Here is a 21,420-nt window from a genome sequence, read left to right on the forward strand (position 1 = left end):
TCTAACAGAAACAGGCAGTGCTTTATATGGTAAGGAGGATGTTTTTGTTTTTTTTTTTCTTGGGAACTCTCATACCCTAGACTGCACTCTGAATGCTAAAAATTATATATTCATTGTGGCTGATCAGGTACACCCATTCATGGTGTTTTCCTGAATAGCACAGGTAGCATGTCCCAGCAAAATAACATGCTTTGCCACAGTGCTAGTATTATTCAAGAATGGTTTGTCAAACACAAAAGTGACCTCCAGGTTTTGTTGGCTGCCGCAACGTATATGTGGAATGGCACATATGAATTCCATAAGAACATCTCTAGGATTATGTGTATTAAAAGATCCAACATTTGGATTCTCCAATTTCATTATTGCAGATCTATGGGATGCAATCCTGCCAACATGGTACAACAGTAGTAGGTGGTCACATTTCAATTGGACAGTGCATATTTTTTTTTTCCCTATGAAATTTATTTCTGGTAAATACACTTTTGTTTGTAATACCAATGACAATCAATGAATTAACCTGAACACATGATTAATACAAATAAGTTTACCATATAGTTTTTTCAACAAAGCTGATTCTGTATGCCAGCATACCATCTGAAAGAATCATGAGTGATACATACCACTGACCTAGGATAAAAAGCCCAACTTTGCATTTTGTTTAATCAAAATCTTTTTTTTTTTTTTTTTTTTTTTCCAATTACTCTGTACGTATATGCAATAAATGAACTCTAATCCCTATAAAAATGGAAAAATAGTACTGTAAATTGTAGTCGTGCTACATTTTTAGTGGGGCAGGGATGTGAAATGCAATCTGAATAATATCACACAGGAACTGATTATGGGAGCAACCCCCATAATCAGCTCCTGTGTGTGGCATCTATTAAATTAATAAATAATTTTGCTCTTTCTTAAGACAATTCATAAACCTGTTTATTAATTGCCATAAGAAAGTTGTCATAACTGTGGCAAGTTTAAAAAGTGTTCTGGTTACACATCCCAGAATGTCAAGATGGTCACAGCCGAATTACAAGTTCAAGCACATTTTTAATTAGAACCAATAGTAACTGGTGTATAATATTTGTAAGTTGGATAACCTCTTGACAAAAAAAATAATAAAAGTAAATTATCTTGTATTTTCTGGCAAATATTAACACTTCTGATGCTTTCCAATTCAAATACTGATCAAGAGGGACATGACTCATCAGCCCACACATTGTCATGGAACCAATTTCTACACTTTCAGCTTACTTGTGCAATCTTTTAACAGTTTGTATTTTACTAACCTTTTCTCTTTGGCTGACCAGCCAGTTAATAGAAACATCAGATAACTGATGTCCTACTCTATTAGATATGGTGGCAATATGAAGTTATATCATCTTGGCCTACAAAAATGAAGTTGTTTCTGTTGGTCCTTGCTCATCTGTTTTATTATCTATAAATAAAAAAAAAAAAAAAAAAAACTTTATTTAAACGCATTTTATCTTATTATACACAGATATATAATTTCAATTCTATAATGTATAATGCTCATAACAAAATGATGCAAAAATGTGTAGTGGCATTGCTTTGCAATCAAACAATACAAAGCTGTTGCTAACATGGCCTCTAGCTATATATCATTAGTGTGTCGAGGTTTGCTTAAATTTTACCATTAGCACTCTGATAGCTTAAAATTAGCATTAGTAGAGGCACATGATGCAAGAAAGCAAGCTTATGCAGTATCAGCCAAAAATAAATAAATAAAAAATTCCCATTTCATTTGCTCTAAAGGTTTGTCCAGTTCTTCCTTGAATTTATTTAAGCTATCAACTTCCACAACAACAGATGGAAGTTTGTTCCAGCAATCAACTACCCACTGGCTAAAGGCAAACTTCTGCACATCTATTCTACAACTGTTTTTCCTCAGTTTGAATCTATGCCCCCCTCGGGTTTGTAATCTGAGCAAGAGGAAGAATCCCCTCAGCATTAAGCCTGCTCAACCCATTCAAGGCCTTATACACCTCAATCAGATCACCTCGCAGGTGCCTAGTCTCCAGAAGCTGCAATTTGCAGAATTTAAGCCTTTCTTCATAAGAGCACCCCTTTGTTCCCTTCACTGTACTCGTTCTAGCAACTCTACATCCTTCCTAAAATGAGGCTTCTAGATCTGTAAGTAGTACTCAAGGTGTGGCCTGACCATTGCCTTTATACAAGGGGATAATCACCTCCTTATCCCTGCTCCCAAAATTCCTGTATATCGTTGACAAGATCCTATGACCTACTCTGGCGGTCTGTTTGCACTGCTCAGAAAACTTCATGTCTGACTGTGCAATTACCCCAAGGTCTCTTTCATTCTCCACTACCCTGAGTGTAACATCACATAGTTGGTACATTTCTCTGGGGTTACTGCTACCCATATGTAGTATTTTGCATTTGTCAATGTTAAACTTCAGTTGCCGCTTCTCAGCCCATCTACCCAACTTTTCCAGATCCTGTTGCAGCAGCATACTGTTATTAACATAATGTGAAATTTTTCATAGCACGTTGTCTTCCTCTTATACTTTGAATAGGTAACTCTTCCCAATTACAAAAGTCTACTATTACTTATTCTCCATTGAGTACCACCACCACATAGACAGCACCATTTCAAGGCTATTTGGCCTCTCATCGGTGGACAGGGAGGTACTCAAGGTATAATATCTGGCAACCTAGTCATGACATATTTACATAATACGAGAGATACCAGAAGGTGTTTCTTGGAGTAATCAAATTTTAGTAATTAAGGCCTCACTATGAAAAACTATTTGATGATATCTTATTATTTGGCACTACTGCTAAATATGATTAATATTGATTGATTGTAAACTCCACTGACCTGGTCGTCGTGCCAGAGTAAACAAGAACATTATTCATTGCTTAGTGCTGAATGATGCAATTACACTAAGCAATGTCATAGTTTGAACTTTTCACAGTTTGAGAGGCTTTATGCTCTAAGATTTTATTACTTGATACAATACTAATTACAATATGACAATGTATAGTGCTTTCAAAAATATCCTGTTATTTATAATACAGAATTTGGTAAATTTTAGTGTAAAATTTACCAATATCTCACCCTCTTAAAGTACAAATGAACTCAGAAAACAAGTTTTTATGCTGATAATTTGGCTTGAAAAGAAGATCTGCCAGAGCCAAAACAAGACAAATTAAAAACAACAGTTTCTACATGTTCAACTGAAATCAGTAGTGCAACACAATTTTGATGTCATTTGAAAAGCTATTCAGTAATGTTTTTCTTTACTGCCCTTGCCAGTCCACATATTTCTCAGCAAAGTGCACTCTGATCATGATAGATTTCTTTCTAAAGAAATATGCTTCTTATGAATTGTTATTAATAACAGTTCTTAATTTTAAGAGCTAATTAATAAATACTAGAAAGTATTTTACTTTTGAATTTACTCTGAGTAGGGCTACTGTCCTTTCACACTATGTGTGAAAGACCTAGGTTTCAATCTCATCAAGACAGCAAGAATGTTTATGGTCTTTTTCTCACTGTGGTACAGCCTTACTCCCTTGAAACTCCAGTTTTTAATTCAGCAAAAAAAAAAGGAAACCAACCACAGAACACACTGATGCTTCACAGCAACTAAGGCTGTGAATCATCAGTGTATAAAATAAATTAAAATCATTTAAATAATTTTAATTTAAAATTTAAATTGCAATTAAACAGTAAGGTACTTTCTAAATTCGGATATTTTGTTCTTTTCCTGTAACAGAAAAGATTCTTGAAACAGATCTATTAAAAAATTCCACATAAAAATGCTAAGTACCTTTCATTGTTTTGCTTTCTTTGTAAAGGAGAAACAAGTGTATTAAAAAATTTAAACCACCACAAATGAGAGCAACAATTCCAGCAATCCGAAAAGTTTGTCTGCCTCCATAAATAGCAAATCCAGTGCCACCTAATAAACCTCCCACAGCCATTCCTATTGCAAAAAAAAACGAAAAACAGTTAATCAAATAATATAAGGGTAAATCAAACAGCAATGTTAACAACTTTTCTAATTAACTATTCATTCAGTAAGAGATATTTACCTTTCAAGTAAGCTTTATGTTTGCTTGAAATTTTACCGCGGGAGTACCACAGTGGGGGTAGGGGGGCAGTATACTCTCTGGATTGTTATTCACCGCAATTATTGCCCCACTGGTGGGGAATAACCAAAAAATCATCTCCTACGCAGATGACCTTAAGATTCTTACCCCAGTCGGGCCCAGTTCCAACTTCATCGCGAACACTAACCACATTAATAATAGTCCTTTGGAAATCGCATCCTTTCTACAGCACCTTGGCCTGATGATCAATCCTGGACAGACCAAGATGATGATGATGTTGTTCTCTCTGAAGATCAATCCTGTGATTGCTCCCACTTTTGGTAACACCCAAATCCCTGTTGTTACTTCACATTCTGACTTAGGTGTAATGCTTGACCCTAAACTCCATTTTAATATGCAGCTGGATAAACTTGCCTCACAGGCTTTGAGTCTTCACTGGACAACAAAAAATCTGTTGCACATTAAAGATCCCAAAATAATCAAGAAATACATCAGAACGATTATCTACCCACCATTACTGTATGTGTCGGAAGTCTGGGCCTCAGCCACCGAAATGAATAAAAAGCCTCTCATTGCATCTGAATATTGGCTTACTGAAATGGGCCAATCTGCCACCACAAGCTAGAACAACAGCATTAGCAAATGCAATGGGGGGGGGGGTTCTCCGTGCTTATTGATTCCCGGAGGTTGGTCATCACAGCAAAAATGGTTGTAGAACTTATCTCCGAGCTATCCATATGGGATGCATGCTGCTGGAGAATCCCAGTCTCTGCCTTGTGGACTACTCCTAGAATGGCCGCCTGAAATTCAAGACTTTTCCCGACTGATCGATTCCTCCCTTTTCAGATGCTCTCCCAGGTCTCCAAACTTGATGCTGATCTTAACAAATTCGCACGTGATAAGAGATATAGAAAGAAGGTGCTTTCCATGCAATGATATCAGTTGGACTGAGCTTTTTTTTTTTTTTTTTTTTTTTTAGTTTACTTCACTTTGTATGTTTTGGCATTGTTAACCCCTGGCTTGCATGCCATGACAGAACTTTGCCACATTAAGTACTCTGTAACCATCTTTTTCTTAGGTTGCAATAAATATTTTCTCTCTCTTTCTAAAAATTATTTTGAAGTAGCAGAAATGTGATATAATTGCTTTTAATAGTAAAAAACATAAAACTGAAGAAGCAGGAATAAATAAATTTTCTGTTTATACAACAGCACGACAACCAAGCAGTAGAGTTTACAATAAACCGTCAATACAAATATTTATCGTATTTAATAGTCACAGGATTGAACCCCGGTCCAATCAAGAAACACGTCCTATGCACTCTCGCTCCTGACCACTTGGCTATGTCAGGCCTAAATTTTGTAGTAACTGAGATAGTTATAAAATGATTATTTTTGTAAGGACCCACAAAATTATTAATAACTGGGGAGCAGAGAGCTTGGAGGATATGAAAATGGCAGTAATGTAGATTATTACCATTTTTCACATTATGAGATTCATATTTTGGTATGAATCTTATAATATGAGATCCATTTTCTAGTGGGGACTGAAAATATGCACAAGAACTCCCCAACTTACGTAATACTTGAATTACGGAAATTCAACTTTATGAAAGTTTTTGCTGGCCGGTGAAACTTTGTTCCCCTCACTAGTCTTGTTGCCCTTCTCTATACTCATTTTAGTAACTCTACATCCTACCTAAAATGAGGCTTCCAGACCTGTACGCAGTACTCAATGTATGGCCTGACCACTGCCTTATACAAATACATAAATATACATTGTTGCTCATTTTTAAATTGCAAGAATTTATACACTTTCTTTGTCAGATGAAAACAGCTCATAAAATTCTTTGGGAGTTATACTTTTGCAATTACTTTTCAAATAAATCCAAAAGTTTTTCAGTTTCTTATAGCAAATATGCTTCCATGTTGAGGCAATGTTTACAAAGAAACCAATTTTCGATGTAGAACAAAACAATTTATAGTAACCAAAGTAACTGAAATTCATCTAGATAAAACCTTCCATGTACACATATAGAATCAATAACAATGCTGCAACCTATGCCTATCAACAGAGCCGTACAGAGGGTGAGGCAAAAAAGGCTCTTGACTCAAATTAAAAGCTGAAACGGGTGCCAAAAGAAAGATTAAATTAGCATTAGAAGAGGCATATGATGCAAGAAAGCAAGCTTATGCAGCATCAGCCAAAAAAAAAAAAAAAAAACTTCCACTTCACCCCTCCATTCGTTCGAAATACCTGTCCAGCTGAGCCTAAAATTTATTTAGGCTATCAACTTCCACAACAAGAGATGGAAGTCTGTTTCACCAACTACCCACTGGCCAAAGGCAAATTTCCGCACATCTGTCTTTCCTCAATTTGAATTTATGCCCTCTCAGGTGATTATTCTGAGAAAGAGGCAGAATCCCATCAGCATTGAGCATGCTCAAACCATTCAAGGCTTTATACACCTCTATCAGATCACCTCACCGGTGCCTAGTCTCCAGACACTGTAATTTGCAAAACTTAAGCCTTTCTTCGTAAGAGCAAGCCTTTGTTCCATTCACTAATCTTGTTGCCCTTCTCTGTACTCGTTCCAGCAGCTCTACATCCTTCTTGAAATGAGGCCTCCAGACCTGTATACAGTACTCAAATTGTGGCCTGACCATTGCCTTATACAAGGGAATAATCACCTCCTTATCTCTGTTAGAAAAATTCCTGTATATCATTGATAAGACGCCATGAGCTACTCTTGCAGCCCGTCTGCACTGCTCAGAGAACTTCATATCTGCCTGCACAATAACCCCCATGTCCCTTTCATTCTCTACCACTATCAGTGTAGTACCACAGAGTTGGTCGACCGGGCTAGCCGGGTGGGTAAAGTGCCTGCCTGCCTGGCAACCCAAAGGTCGCAGGTTCGAATCCCGCCTCGGACTTGGATCAAAGTACTGCAAAAAAACCTTGGGAGGTGCATTATGGCCACAAAAGCCGATGCGCCAATAACTACCAAAAAAAAAAAACCAGAGTTGATACGTTGCTCTGGGGTTGCTATTTCCCATATGTAGTACTTTACATTTGTCAACGTTAAACTTCATTTGCCACCTCTCAGCCCATCTGCTCAACCTTTCCAGATCCTGTTTCAGCGGCATAGCGTCAGTAGTGTCCTTAACAACCCTGCCAACCTTTGTGTCGTCTGCAAACTTAGACATTAAGCTTGATATACCATCATCAATATTATTTATAAATACAGAAAACAATAATGGACCCAACACCGAACCCTGAGGGACTCCACTAATAACATTAGTCCACGATGAGCAGTGTCCATTGATTACCACTCTCTGTCTTCTCCCCCTCAGCCACCCCTTTATCCATAGCAGCAATTTGCCTCCAATGCCACACTGCTCCAATTTGTGCAGCAGTCTTCCATGTGCAACAGTATCAAAAGCCTTTCTAAGATCCAAGTATATAATATCAAAGTTATTCCCTGCATCCAGTTCTTTTGTAACTGCATCATAGTATCCAATCAAATTGGTCAGGCAAGACTTCCCCTTAACAAAACCATGCTGTGTCCGAGCTATAACTGAAGTCTTGTCTAGATGATCCTGCAGTACTTCTTTAACCAGTGCCTCCATTAATTTTCCTGGAACAGAAGTTAAACTCACAGGTCTATAATTACTTGTGTCAGTCTTTGTTCCTCCTTTGTGAATTGGGGTCACATTTGCACATCTCCAGTCTATGGGTACCTCCCCTGAGTCCAAGGAAGCTCTCATAATTATGGCTAAGGGTTTGCTTACTTCCTTTGCTGCCTCCTTTAATATAACTGGATAGATTCCATCCACCCCAGGTGCCTTTCTTGTGTTTATCTTCAACAATTTCTCCTCCACTTTACTCTCAGTTATTACAAGATTATCTAGCTTACTGCCAAAGTTGAATACACCTCTGACATTCCCCTTGCTGAATAACTCCTCATGTGTGAATGTCGAAGCAAAATATTCATTTAGTTTGTTAGCTACCTGAGCAGGATCATCAACAGTTGAACCATCGATATCAAGTGGACCAATCTGATTCATCCCTTCCTTCTAGAGTTTACATAAGTAAAGAACTCTTTGCTGTTTTTCTTTGCATCTTGAGAACATTATACTGTACTGAACTACGGAAGTTGCACTGTCCAATCAGAATGAATCCAAAGAAGGTGTACAAGGGCAGGCAACAGAATAAGGAGGAAGTTGCTGAGAATTGGGGGGAAGTGATTGGCCAGAGAGTAAAGTTGAGAGGAACAGAGAAAAAGGTGCGAAAAAATAAACAAGGGAGAGAAAGAGTTGGGGTTGAAGAAGGAGAGAAAGTGCCGTCTTGTTAAGAGTGTGGTGGTCATAAGGAAAGTGCGGTCTGGTTAGGGATGCAGCTAAGTAAGTGGGATTAACCTTGGGAAAAAGATATAGTCAAAAAAATGTAGCAAAGTGAAGCGGGAAAGGGAAGACAAACAGAGAGAAAAGGAAGGAATATGCATTAGAATGAAACAACAGAGAGCCCGAGAAATTCTGAACAAGAGAAGCCCAACCCATATCACGCCACAACTACTAGAAAGATCGTTGGTCAAAAGAGCCTATAAGGGAGTACCTTGATGAGGGAACGAAAGAGGTATCATGAAAACATCAAAAGTAAGTCCGTTTTTTAGTTTATTGAAATGAAAAATAGGGGGAAAGACTGATGGACCTTTCCGTTTCTGAATGTGAAATCTGGAATCTTGTAAAAAAATTAATGGTAGAGAGTGAGTGGTGGAATGTGTAAGCCACCTTTGAACTGAAGGCATTGGTTAGTTAAGGAATAGTGTCCTGTATCATTATTAGAGGAGTTTAGAGAGACAATGAGAAAGCTGTGTCTCCCTAGAAACAAACTATATAAGAACAATGTATAGAGAGAGATGTATAGATTCTAAAGTACCAACCAATAAGTATAAGTGATTGAGAGAGATTGGGTCACTTGAATCATAATCTAGAAATTGTAAGGCTATTAGGGCCATATATGCAAGCACTAGTGAAATTGATAGTGTTCAGAAGTGTAGTGAATTTGATTTGAGAGATTTGTGTTCTAGATCCATAAGTCTGCATACTAGGTCTATAGGGCCATATGTATAGGTATAAATGTAAAGGTAATATAAATATTAATCAATTGTGTAAGAAAGCTAGATAAAGGATGAAACATCTGTGGCGATAATTTTATTCCAGGACAGGAATGTACTCGGGTTCTATACCTTCTGAATGAAGTTTCACATTCAGAAGGTATAGAACGAATTGTAAGTAAATTGTATATATATCTGTTCAATGTTATATGATACTATTTTTTTGAAATGAAAAAATTAAATCTGTGTTTTACTTTTGATTACCTTGTCAATGGAGTCTTTTTACTCAAAGAGAACAACACACAGCCCAAAAACTTATGCTGATACCACCTTGGCTGGGAAACAAGAAAGAAAAAAACTTAGAAACTGGAAACTTCTGATTTAAGTACATAGTCAGGTTGCTTGTGGACTGATCCTATCTTTCAATTTAAATAACAAAAAAATTTGATTAGAAGTAAATTCCCACAACTGGCAATAGCCAACAAGGATCATCCCCACATGAGCAATCTGATTTTTAGTCAGATGTCCAAAAAAAAAAAAAACTGATAGGATATATAGTGTACTGATAAGAGATTACGACATTAGTGAAAATGTTGGGTCTGACAATCTCACATCTGACGATTGTGCCCAAAACTAATCTTATAGGATGTACGAAAGTTTTTTGCATGGCATAGGGCATAGCTCTCATTGCTGGAGGGTTTGGTCTTTTCCTCTTCACGCTGACCAGGCGTCTTGAAGAGAACCACTCTACACGTTCGTTGCCACCTAAGTGACGTAACAGGGCTTACCATCGAGAAGGTGTGCATGAGTGGATTTTAGGGAGGCAGGCCAACCGGACTTCTCCTAAATCTTCTGTAATAGAGAGATATTGGATCCATCAGTGTTTTAGACTGAGTGTCTGATAACAAACAGGATACCTGTTCCCCTCTAAGCCCCTCCAGCAATGAGAGCACAACAATACAAATGGCCCTCAGTCCCCAGCAGCTTTCACTCTCCCTCTTACGGCAGCGAGAGGATCAGAGTGGAAGCAGAGGGTGCTAAGAATCTCTGGGTACGACCAGACTGCCATGCACGGAAATTGAACTTGGCCTGTTATAACGTACGATCACTCATCGGTGAAGATAGGATATTAGAGCTGGAAAAGGAATTAGAAAATGTGAATTGGAATATCATCGGTTTGGCTGAAACAAGAAGAAGAAATGAATCACTTATAAGTTCATCAAGTGGAAATCTGCTGTACACCAATGGAAACAGTGAAAGGAGTGAAGGTGGAGTTGGGTTTCTGGTCCATAAAGATTTTAAAAACAACATTTTGGAATTCAAAAGTACATCACCAAGGGTGTCAAGACTAATACTCAAGATTTCTAAGAGGTACAAGCTAAAGATTATAATGATTTATGCACCAACATCGAGCCATGATGATGAAGAGGTTGAAGAAATGTACACTGAAATTGAGAGTCTTGTAGATGAGCAGAAAACCCACTACACTATTATTATGGGGGACTTCAATGCTAAGGTTGGAAAAAGGCAAAACAGCGCAGAAAGAGGAACTATAGGAAATTTTGGAATTGGTGAAAGAAATAAAAGAGGTGAAAGACTTGTGGAATTTACAGAATCTCAAGGAATGTCAGTAATGAACACTTTTTTCAAGAAAAGGGTGAACAGAAAGTGGACATGGAAGAGTCCAAATGGATTAACAACTAATGAAATCGACTTCATCCTCACTAACAGAAGATATATTGTGAATGATGTTACCGTCCTGAATAAGGTAAATGTTGGAGGTGATCACAGAATGGTAAGATGTACACTTGATATAGATGTAGGAAAGGAAAGGAAAAAACTGACTCGAGTAAATAATACAAAGGTCTTTGAAATAACAGAGGAGGAGAAAAAGCAGTATGTACTGGAACTTAAGAACAAGTCTGAGCTTCTGCAGACTGCTCAGGACCAAGATATCGACGAGGAATATTACAACTTTCTGAAAGTGATAAAGCCCAAGAAACCTATAGGGAAACAGAAATCCAAAGAAGAAAAAATTAGTCAAGAAACACTTGTCATGATGAACCAAAGACGACAAATGAAGAGCAAGAAAAACACTGACAGGAAGAAAATTGAGTATACTGAGTTATGCAAAGCCATTAGAAAGAGACTCAGAGAGGACATAAGAAGATTTAACACAAGAAAAGTAGAACAAGCATTAAGGGAAAACAAAGGATTTAAATCAGCAGCCATGAGCAGTAATACAGAAAGACAAATGATACTGAAACTGAAGAATAGCGATGGTGTACTTATAAACAGCAGAGAAGGCATGATTCAAATAGCAGAAGACTACTATAGAGAATTATACAAGGAGCGAGGGAATGATACCAGCAGTGGGGAAGATGGATTGCAAAGTAGCAACACATACGACATACCCGATATTCTTCCTGATGAGGTAGAACATGCATTGAAGAAAATGAAGAATCAGAAAGCCCCGGGGGAAGATGAAGTTACTGTAGAGTTGTTAAAATTGGGAGGAAGAGACATAACACAAAAACTGGCAAGGCTCTTCACAAAGTGCATTAGAAAAGGTGTGATGCCTAAGCAGTGGAATAATGCAATCATAGTTTTGCTGCATAAGAAAGGAGATAAATCAGAAATTGGAAATTATAGACCAATTAGCTTGTTATCCCATATCTACAAGTTGTTCAAAAGGGTCATTACTAACAGATTAGAAAGAATACTTGATGAGAATCAACCGAAAGAGCAAGCTGGCTTTAGGACAGGATTCTCAACTATGGATCACCTTCACGTAATATCACAGCTAATGGAGAAAGCAAATGAATATAAAACACCATTATGCCTGGCATTTGTGGATTATGAAAAGGCATTTGACTCCATACAGCATAAGGCAATGTTTCGGGCACTGGAAAGACAAGGCATAGATACTCCATATATTATGATTTTGAAGAAAATATATGAGAGTGCTACATCCTTTATTAGACTAGACAAAGACAGTAGCAAATTTAAAATCGAGAAAGGAGTTCGACAAGGAGACACAATATCTCCGAAGCTGTTTACTGCTGCCCTTGAGGAAGCTTTCAGAAGATTAGACTGGTCGCAGAAAGGAGTCAATGTGAACGGAGAGTACCTAAATCATTTACGATTTGCAGATGACATTGTGGTCATAAGCCACGATCCCAAAGAATTAGAGGAGAATCTTAATCAGTTATGCACAGTTAGTAAGGATTTTGGACTAAAGATGAATATGGCTAAAACAAAAGTAATGATGAACAAGTATGCCACGGAAAGGGAAATAATGATTGAAGGAGCAGTAATTGAAAAGGTGGAGTCTTATACTTATCTGGGACAAGTTATTAGCTGTAATAATGATAAATGGCTGGAAGTCAAGAGAAGAATAAATTTTGGATGGATAGCATTCAGGAAATATAGTCACATACTGAAGAGCAATATCCCAGTTTGTCTGAAACGTAAAATAATTAATCAATGTATACTCCCCACCATGACTTATGGAAGTGAAACTTGGGCACTCACCAAAAGAATGGAAGAGAAGCTGAGAACTACACAGCGAAGAATGGAACGAATCATATTGGGAATCAGACTGTTAGATAAGAAGAGAAACACATGGATTAGGCAGCAAACTCAATTAAAGGACATTCTTATCAAAACTAAAGAACTAAAATGGTCTTGGGCAGGACACATTGCTCGAAGACATGATGACAGATGGACTAAGAAAATAACAGAATGGTACCCAAGAGGAGCTAGAAGAAAACCTGGAAGACAAAGGCGGAGATGGATAGATGAAATTCATGAGTTTTCGAGTAGTAAATGGATGGCCAGTGCTCAAAACAGAAGGAACTGGAAAGTTGCTGGAGAGGCCTTCATCCTGCAATGGATTGAAAATGGCTGATGATGATCATGAGGGCATAGCTTAGGGTCCACTTTTTTCTGTGGGCATAGCTTAGGGTCCACTTTTTTCAGCAACCATTCACAGTAATGAACTCATTTTGTCACGAGACCATATTATCATCAGACAGTCTGGTGACAACTAATGCATGACATGTATGAAGGTCATTCAAAATGTTTTGCTATTCAGGTACAAAAAAAACAATACTAGTTTCAGTTATAATTTTATTTTTCAATTTAATGTCCTTAGCTCTATGAACCATTTTGTACACTTTTAATGCTTATTAAATAAATTTTTAAATTTGCTTCTCAAAATGGTCATTAAAAAACAGTTGTCATGATTATTAATATCTGAAAATCTGTCCGGAACAGAAGGAATATGCTATTAGGATGACCAGGTTATCCTACTAGCATATTCCTTCTGTTCTCTTACTTTCTTTTCTTTATTTTTATGTAAAATCAAGTATGTTATATTTTGTCCGCCCCTTTCACTTTTATTCATGGGGAGGAGACAAACTTAATTTTACATGGATGGACTGTTAAATTTCATGCTAGTAAAATCCAAATTTCATTTGGATTTTACTAGTTTTCTGAAAATCATCTGTATCTTTCTTTCATTTTTTTTTTATTATTCTTTCATGCAAATCTATCTAAATGTGCAAATAATTTGCATATTTAGAGTGAATAGCCATTTTGAAACTGCCTGGATATTGGGGGTTCATTATGTATCAGTAGGTCTCAAAATCAAGGTTGATTTGAATTTGGCAGTAAATATTTTGAGCTGAAAAATTTTTTGTTGAATATATTATGTACAGAAATATACCTATATTATTCATTATTTAAATGAATAATATAGCTATGTTTCTGTATAGCTCTATTTACACCAAAGCTGCCAATGTTTTAAATGTCTCTTCTCCTTTTAAAGGAAACATAATTCCTTCACAGTTCTGTGGATTGCTCATCTGCTATGCAAGTTTCTCAAAAATTCAAATGGACTCACTTTCCCCACCACATGATTCTTGGTTGAGTGGAAAATGCACTGTGGAACTTTTTTAAAAAAATTTTAATACTTCTTAATTGCATTTTATTTTAATTCTATCATAGTATCCTTTTTTTAATACTTTTTTTTCCATGGTGATACATAGGCATAGCAATGCGATTTATTGATACATAGCCAGGTGTAGTCCCCTGAAGAATTACCTGCTTTATTTATCAGTTATTTATAGTATGCATCAAATTTTATTATATTGTTTTTCATTACTTTCTCACATCTTTAGATTTCTCTTTCATTAAATTTCCCTCACCCTCATCTGATGTATGCTATTTTATGTAATCATTAATATTAATCATTCATTTTTACTTCATTCCTTTATAGCTTCATTCCATCTAATTGGCTTTCTAATTCAGCCTTTAATTTCTTATAATTTAATGTTTCGCTTAGATTTTTCACCTTTTCCCTGTCATCCACCCTTAATACTTCTCTTTGTTGTTTCTATCTTTTCCCTGCTAGTTTGGCACCTTATGCTCTTTACATTTCCATCTGTCAGTTTTCTTTCACTTAATTATTATAACTTTGCTCATATATATATATATATATATATGAATATATATATATATATATATATATATATATATATGTGCCTATTGTCTTCATGTCCATCCATTTGTCTGTCCATCTCTCTGCAAGCAACAGAGGTATTCCCAGTAGATGGATTTTCATAGAATTTTATATTTAGGCCTTTTAAAAATGATTGTCAAGACATTCCAAATTTCATTAAAATTGAACAAACAGAAATCTGGTAATCATTTCTTTTTTCTATATGAATTGTATGGAAAAAAGAAATGCATAGATTAAATATAGTTTTAATGCAGCACTGTTAGCTTTAGACAGGCCATACATGCTTTGCATGTATTGTTATGTAAGACTTATGATCACATTGTTGCTTGTGAAGAGACATGTATATAAAGAGAGATAAGTATATGCGAGAAGAGTAATAAAAATTATACAATTATAATTAAACTGAATGACTAAGAACATAAAACTATACAGCTTTATTAAAGTGTTCTGTAAAGTTACAACCTTAGTAATTAATCAATAAGGAGATAACTAGATTTATTTTAACCTCTATTAATCAGAAAAAGAACAAAGTTTCATTTAATTTAAGAAAAAAATCAAATGCGCCTGAAATGTAATGCACTACATACATTTCAGGTGCACCAACTTGTGAATTTTTCTTGCTAACTTTTTTGAATATTATATTTACATCTCATATAAGTATTATTTGCCAGAATATCAAATTTCCATAAGAAACTTCTATCACTTAGGTTAAAATTAAGTTAAATGAATAACTCTTAATTATTCTTTTTTAAGCAACATTTAGTTTATTGACCTGGTAATGTCAAGAAATCCTGCATTCAAAACTTTAAATATCCTAAACTATTACTTTATTAGACAATGTTTATAAACTCATTTCAGAATTCTATTATCAAATCAATTCAGATACACTAGATATGACTTCCTTCAGAGAGAAACAAAATAAACTGCTTTTATATTTTTCTCAACATTACAGGATGAATAAAATGTAAGCAATGCTTATAAAATGTGGAGTTAAGTATTATTTATCTAAAAATACAAAAAAAATCATAAATGGTCATGCTAGAAGTGGTTAAATTTTAGAGTCATTCTGGCCACAGAATAATTTGATATTATTTTAAGTTAACTATTTTTGATCATTAATTAAAAATTTTAATTAAATGTACTATGTTCAGTTCTTACTTACCTAGTCCTTCAAAAGTACCTCCTAGAACACCTTGCATGGTAGCTTCAGTTCCTGGTGGAGCTGCAACTCTAGCATAAGATGTCATAGCAGTGTAAAATGCACCAAACGCTGGTCCTTGGAGGAGTTCTATTGGTAACACAAGCCAAGGATCATACAGTAAAGAATAACAAATATATCGCACACCAAATGCTACCAAGCTTAGTGTCAATGTATTTACATGACCAAGCGTATTAATTATCCATCCAGCAAAAAAGAAAAATGGCAGTTCCCCAATAAAGCACTGAACAGCAGAGATTAGACCTAAGATTACCTGTGTGGCATTTAGTTCTTTTATATATAAAAATAAATAAGACCAAAGCATACCAGTTAATGCACCAATAAAAAACACTGCAAAAATAAATATCACAACTCGTATTTTCGTGAATAGCAAACCAATATCTTTAAGAATATTCTTAGATTTTTTTGTGCTATTTACTGAAATTCTGCACATAATAATCAGATCAACCAACATCAATCCACCAAATACATAAAATCCAGGATAATACACATCGTAAGACAGTTTTTCTGTAACTATTTGATTCAGGTAACCAGCAAATGCACCAAATGCACCCCATCCTATAGTACCCCACATTCGCTGTCTACCATATAGATGCATATCTGTGCTTAAAATTTCATAACACAGAGCATCTGAAAGAGAAACAGCAACTCCGGTTGATATCCAAGCAATAACAGTAAAGATGCAAAATATCCAGAACTGTGGAATGCTATATAGTGGCTTATTTTTTGTCACATCCTGAACAGTGTGAAAACACCTATTTAAGTCAGGATCACAAACAAGATTACAGTTTTGTTTCTCAAAATAGTAACATGATGTGTTTAGTGCTGTCTTCTCATATTTTGAAGATCTAACAAGTTTCCAAGTTGTGTGATTTGAAGGTGCAAGATATTTCTGTGCAACTTGCAAAACCATAGTATAGTTGACATACCGTGTGCACGAAGTAGCATTATGCTTATCCATGTCTAATTCACACATATTACATTTCATAATACAGTTTAATTCCTTTTTTGATAATAAAGACATACAAGAAAAATTTGATGAACCATTAAGTTCAATTTCTTCTTCTTCAGTATCTGTACAGTTCAATTTAATCCTATACTTAATGTTATCTGTAGGTAAACCTGTATGCATTTTGGGTATCACTGTCAATAGAAGGTATGAGACAGTAATAATCATAAGAAAAATTATAAATAGCATTTTAATTTTCTTGTAATGATCTGCAATGCCTCCAAAAAATGGCTTTGCTAGCATAGCAAGAAGGGGCATGATGGTATACAAAAAACCTAAATACATTTCTGAAAGTCCCAACTGACTGGCATATACTGGAAGATAGGGTAAAACACAGGCCAAAGCTGGAAAAAAAGAAGAAAAAAAAAGTATTTGCATTATATAAAATCATTCAAAAAATTAAATCTCTGACCAATACTATCACAATTTTTCTCAACATATTTACATGCACAAATTTTTTTAGAAACTTTTTCTGCTTATATAATATGTGTTGCCATGGTGCATCATGTGTATTGTACTCTAAACATTGTCTTCATTTAACAGGAAAAAAATGTGGTTTCCAGTATGAAAGTCCTACTACCTCTGCCGGAGACCAATTATTTTTCATTACTGGAAAACTATAAAAAATGTAGAGAAAAAAAAAATTCATGTCATCAGTATTTGAACCCTAGACTAGTTAAGTAGTGAATACAAATTCACTCAGTACAAATTCACTAATATGATCATAAAGGAAAACAATGTACATCAAGTCCATCATTATTTTCCTTTTGGTAGAAACAGTAAGCTGAAATTTGGAGATCAACCAAAACGTGCAAAGAATGAATAATTATTCTTTTCTGTGAGTTGTATTTTTTTTTTATTATACAGCATATAATTAATGTTTTAATTTTATTTTTAATTTATTCATAAACTATACATCTTACAGAAGGTAACTTCCTAATAATTAATGCAAATGCAAAGTAGTAAATTAAAAATTTTAACCATACTTAATGATAGTTGTATGATAATTATAAACATATTAAAGAAAAATATAAAATAATAAATATAAACAGTCATCTCATAGATACAAATCCAAAAACAAAATGAAACAATGGAAATCAAAAGTATGAGGACTGATCAAAAAGAATGATCATAGTTTTTAATTGTTTACTTTAATGTACATCCAAATTTTGTTAGTATGTTTCAAAATAATCTCCATTTAATAAAAAAAACACCTAATCCAACGTTGTTGCCATTTTCCAAAAACTTGTGAAAGTCTACTTCTCTGCTAAGAGATAGACCTTCACAAGTGGAATTTTCCTTTTTATCATAAAACAGAGAACTTCATTCTTTGATCATCAATATCATATTTGCTGCACAGAACACCACTGTGAAGCATTGATACTGTAATCTTAATTTTTTTTAAATAAAAAGATAAAAGTCATAGGACACAAGGTCTGGCCTACACAGGAGGATATGGTATACAGCTGACACTGATGGAAACAGAACCCTACAGCGATTAGAACAACATGAAGGAACACATTGTCATAGCAGAGTATAATTACTAGTATAGGGATTTGGATTTTTCTGAAAGATAATGTTTTGTAGAGTTCTTAAACACAGAAAAATAATACTGGCTAGTAATCGTCAAAAAGTTAGAATCATAACATTACCAGTAGATGACATTACATTAAAAAATAAATTTTATAATTGCAGTTAGTTGAGGCTGACAATTTGAATAAATTTAATATAACTTGTATTTTCTTATCTAGTTGGTTGGGTTTGTTTTTGGTTTTTTTTGCCAGTTCAGCAAAAGCCTGTGGCTTCCTTGCATTATATGACAAATACTATTACAATTACTATTAAATGCTGATCACTATGGGAATTACACCACAGCCAACATTACATAAAAGAAGCAAACATGCATAAAATGTACATGCTACCATACAAAAATTACACTTTTCATAGCTGGTCTCATACTGAACTTCAAGGGAAGAAAAAAATGTCACTGAAATGTGATCAATTTATGATTACATGAAAAATATGTAATATTTGGATGTAGCAGTAGTAGTGGCATGTGATGCAAGAAAGCAAGTGTATGAGCTTATCAGCGCCAAAAAAAAAAAAAAAAAAAAAATTACACCATTCCGTCCAAATGCCTGTCCAGTTCCTCCTTAAATTTATTTAACCTATCAACTTCCACAATCACAGATGGAAGTTTGTTCCAGCAATTAACCACCCGCTGGCTAAAGGCAAATTTCCGCACATCTATTCTACATCTGTCTTTTCTTAATTTGAATTTATGCCCCCTAAGGTTCGTAATCTGAACAAGTGGAACGATCCCATCAGAATTCAGCATGCTCAACCCATTCAAGGCCTTATACACCTCAATCAGATCACCGCGCAGGTGCCTAGTCTCCAGCCACTGCAATTTGCAGAACTTAAGCCTCTCTTGGTAAGAGGATCCCTTCATTCCCCTCACTAATCTTGTTGCCCTTCTCTGTACACGCTCAAGCAAATCTACATCCTTCCTAAAATGAAGCCTCCAGACCTGTATGCAGTACTCAAGGCGTGGCCTGACCATTGCCTAATACAGAGGGACAATCACCTCCTTTTCCCTGCTAGCAAAATTCCTATATATCATTGACAAAATCCCATGACCTGCCTGGCAGCCTGTCTGCATTGCTCAGAAAACTTCATATCTGACTGCACAATTACTCCCAGGTCTTTTTCATTTTCTACCACCTTAAGTGTAGTACCACACAGTTGGTACGTTTCTCTGGGGTTACTTCTACCCACATGCAGTACTTTGCATTTGTCAAGGTTAAACTTCAGTTGCCACTTCTTAGCCCATCTGCCCAAATTATCTAGATCCTGTTGCAGTAGCACACTGCCATTACTGTCATTAACAACCCTGCCAACCTTATCATCTGCAAACTTTGACACTAAGCCTGATATACCTTCATCAATATCATTGATAAATATACAAAACACCGAACCCTGTGGGATTCCAGTAATAACATTAGTCCACGAAGAGCAGCACCCATTAATTACCACCCTCTGTCTTCTCCCACTCAACCATCCTTTTATCCATTGTAGCAACTTACCCTTAATACCATTCTGCTCCAATTTGCACAATAGTCTTCCATGCACAACAGTGTCAAAAGCTTTCCTGAAATCCAAATATATGATATCAAAATTATTTTTTGCATCCAGTTCCTTTAATATCCTATCAAATTTGATAGATTTTTTTCCATAATATCTTATCAAATTTGTCAGACAAGACTTTCCCTTAACAAACCCATGCTGTCTGAATTATTGCTGCAGTCTTGTCTAGATGATCCTGCAATGCATCTTTAACCAGTGACTCCATTATTTTACCCGGAACAGAAGTTAAACTAACTGGTCTGTAATTATTCATATCACCCTTCGATCCCCCTTTGTGAATTGGGAATACATTTGCACATCTCCAGTCCGTGAGGACCTCCCCTGAGTCCAAGGATGCTCTCATAATGTGTCAGTTTGCAAATTTATTTTTCCTTCTCTTCAAAATAAGACTGGTGATGCGCTATTTGAATTTATTTTGTAAGTTAGATGTATCAAAATTTACCTAATTATTTTGAAAAAATATTTTCTTACTTTTTTTTTTAATACATATAAAATGATCAGTTGCATTAAACTGAAATCCTTTTCAAGTTAATAATGACAGTTAGTTGGGTTTTTTCACACAAGATATCACAGAACTGAAAACAAACACTTCTACATGTTTTTCCACCAATGCACATTTGCTATTTATCCAATTAAGGATAACATTTTCATAATCTGAATAAAGTATAAACTAGCATTTTTTGTCAATACATTGTGAAACAAGCAAGAAGAATAAAAAATAAAATTGAAAATGTAATGCCTATTACATTTTCAGTGTTTATTTTGCAAATAAAAGAGAAGTTTTATTTTTGATATATCACAAAATTATTTTCTTACTGTGTTCATAATATACAAACTTAAATGGCTAACAGAAGAAATTTAATAGAGAAGTAAAATAAAAAGTTATAATTAAAATCTTACCTGCATTAAGAAGAAAATAATGAACTTTAACTGGCAAAAACTTCTTGTTAATTTTAAATAGAGACTGTTTCTTTTTTTCTATATTCTTATTATTGATTTTGCTTTCAGAAGAATTCTGGAGACCATCTGATTTCTTTTCCATTTCAAAATATTTAGCATATATTTACCAGAAAACAACTCTAATATGAAAAATAAAAAAAATTAAAAATTCAGAAGATTTTTTTGTAAATTACATTTTTTATATATATTTATCTATTTTTGTTTTGCTTTATATCAGGCATATAAACTGGCTGCCTGTGGGCCATGTGAGCCTCAATATGGGCTTCAAGCATTTGCTGCAAAGCCCAAGTGTTGGCTAAAAGTTCATAGTTGGCTAAAGTTGGCTAAAATGTTAAACTAATATGAAAATAATA

General features: G+C 35.1%; 1 protein-coding gene across 1 annotated transcript; it reads right to left on the bottom strand.

Annotated features, from left to right (window-relative positions):
- Positions 1–1,138: 1,138 nt before the first annotated feature.
- On the bottom strand, positions 1,139–21,149 carry LOC150090800 (major facilitator superfamily domain-containing protein 6-like). The gene is made up of 4 exons (XM_090372929.1): positions 21,008–21,149; positions 15,895–17,304; positions 3,810–3,965; positions 1,139–1,432 (listed from the first exon to the last, which is right to left on the bottom strand). Exons 1-4 carry the CDS (start codon positions 21,147–21,149, stop codon positions 1,383–1,385), a joined length of 1,758 nt encoding a protein of 585 aa, XP_090229055.1. The 3' UTR covers positions 1,139–1,382.
- Between the last annotated feature and the right edge of the window lie 271 nt (positions 21,150–21,420).

Source organism: Mastigoproctus giganteus, chromosome 1 (assembly GCF_048544385.1).
Source record: "Mastigoproctus giganteus isolate SK-2022 chromosome 1, ASM4854438v1, whole genome shotgun sequence".
Taxonomy (NCBI): Eukaryota; Metazoa; Arthropoda; class Arachnida; order Uropygi; family Thelyphonidae; genus Mastigoproctus; species Mastigoproctus giganteus.

Excerpts from the sequence above, each read along its gene's own strand:
- LOC150090800 (XM_090372929.1), bottom strand. The coding sequence starts at position 21,149 with ATGGAAAAGAAATCAGATGGTCTCCAGAATTCTTCTGAAAGCAAAATC. Across the intron at positions 17,305-21,007 it reads TTATTTTCTTCTTAATGCAG|CTTTGGCCTGTGTTTTACCC; the intron begins GTAAGATTTTAA and ends CTTTTTTTCCAG. Across the intron at positions 3,966-15,894 it reads AGGTACTTTTGAAGGACTAG|GAATGGCTGTGGGAGGTTTA; the intron begins GTAAGTAAGAAC and ends TTTTTGCAATAG.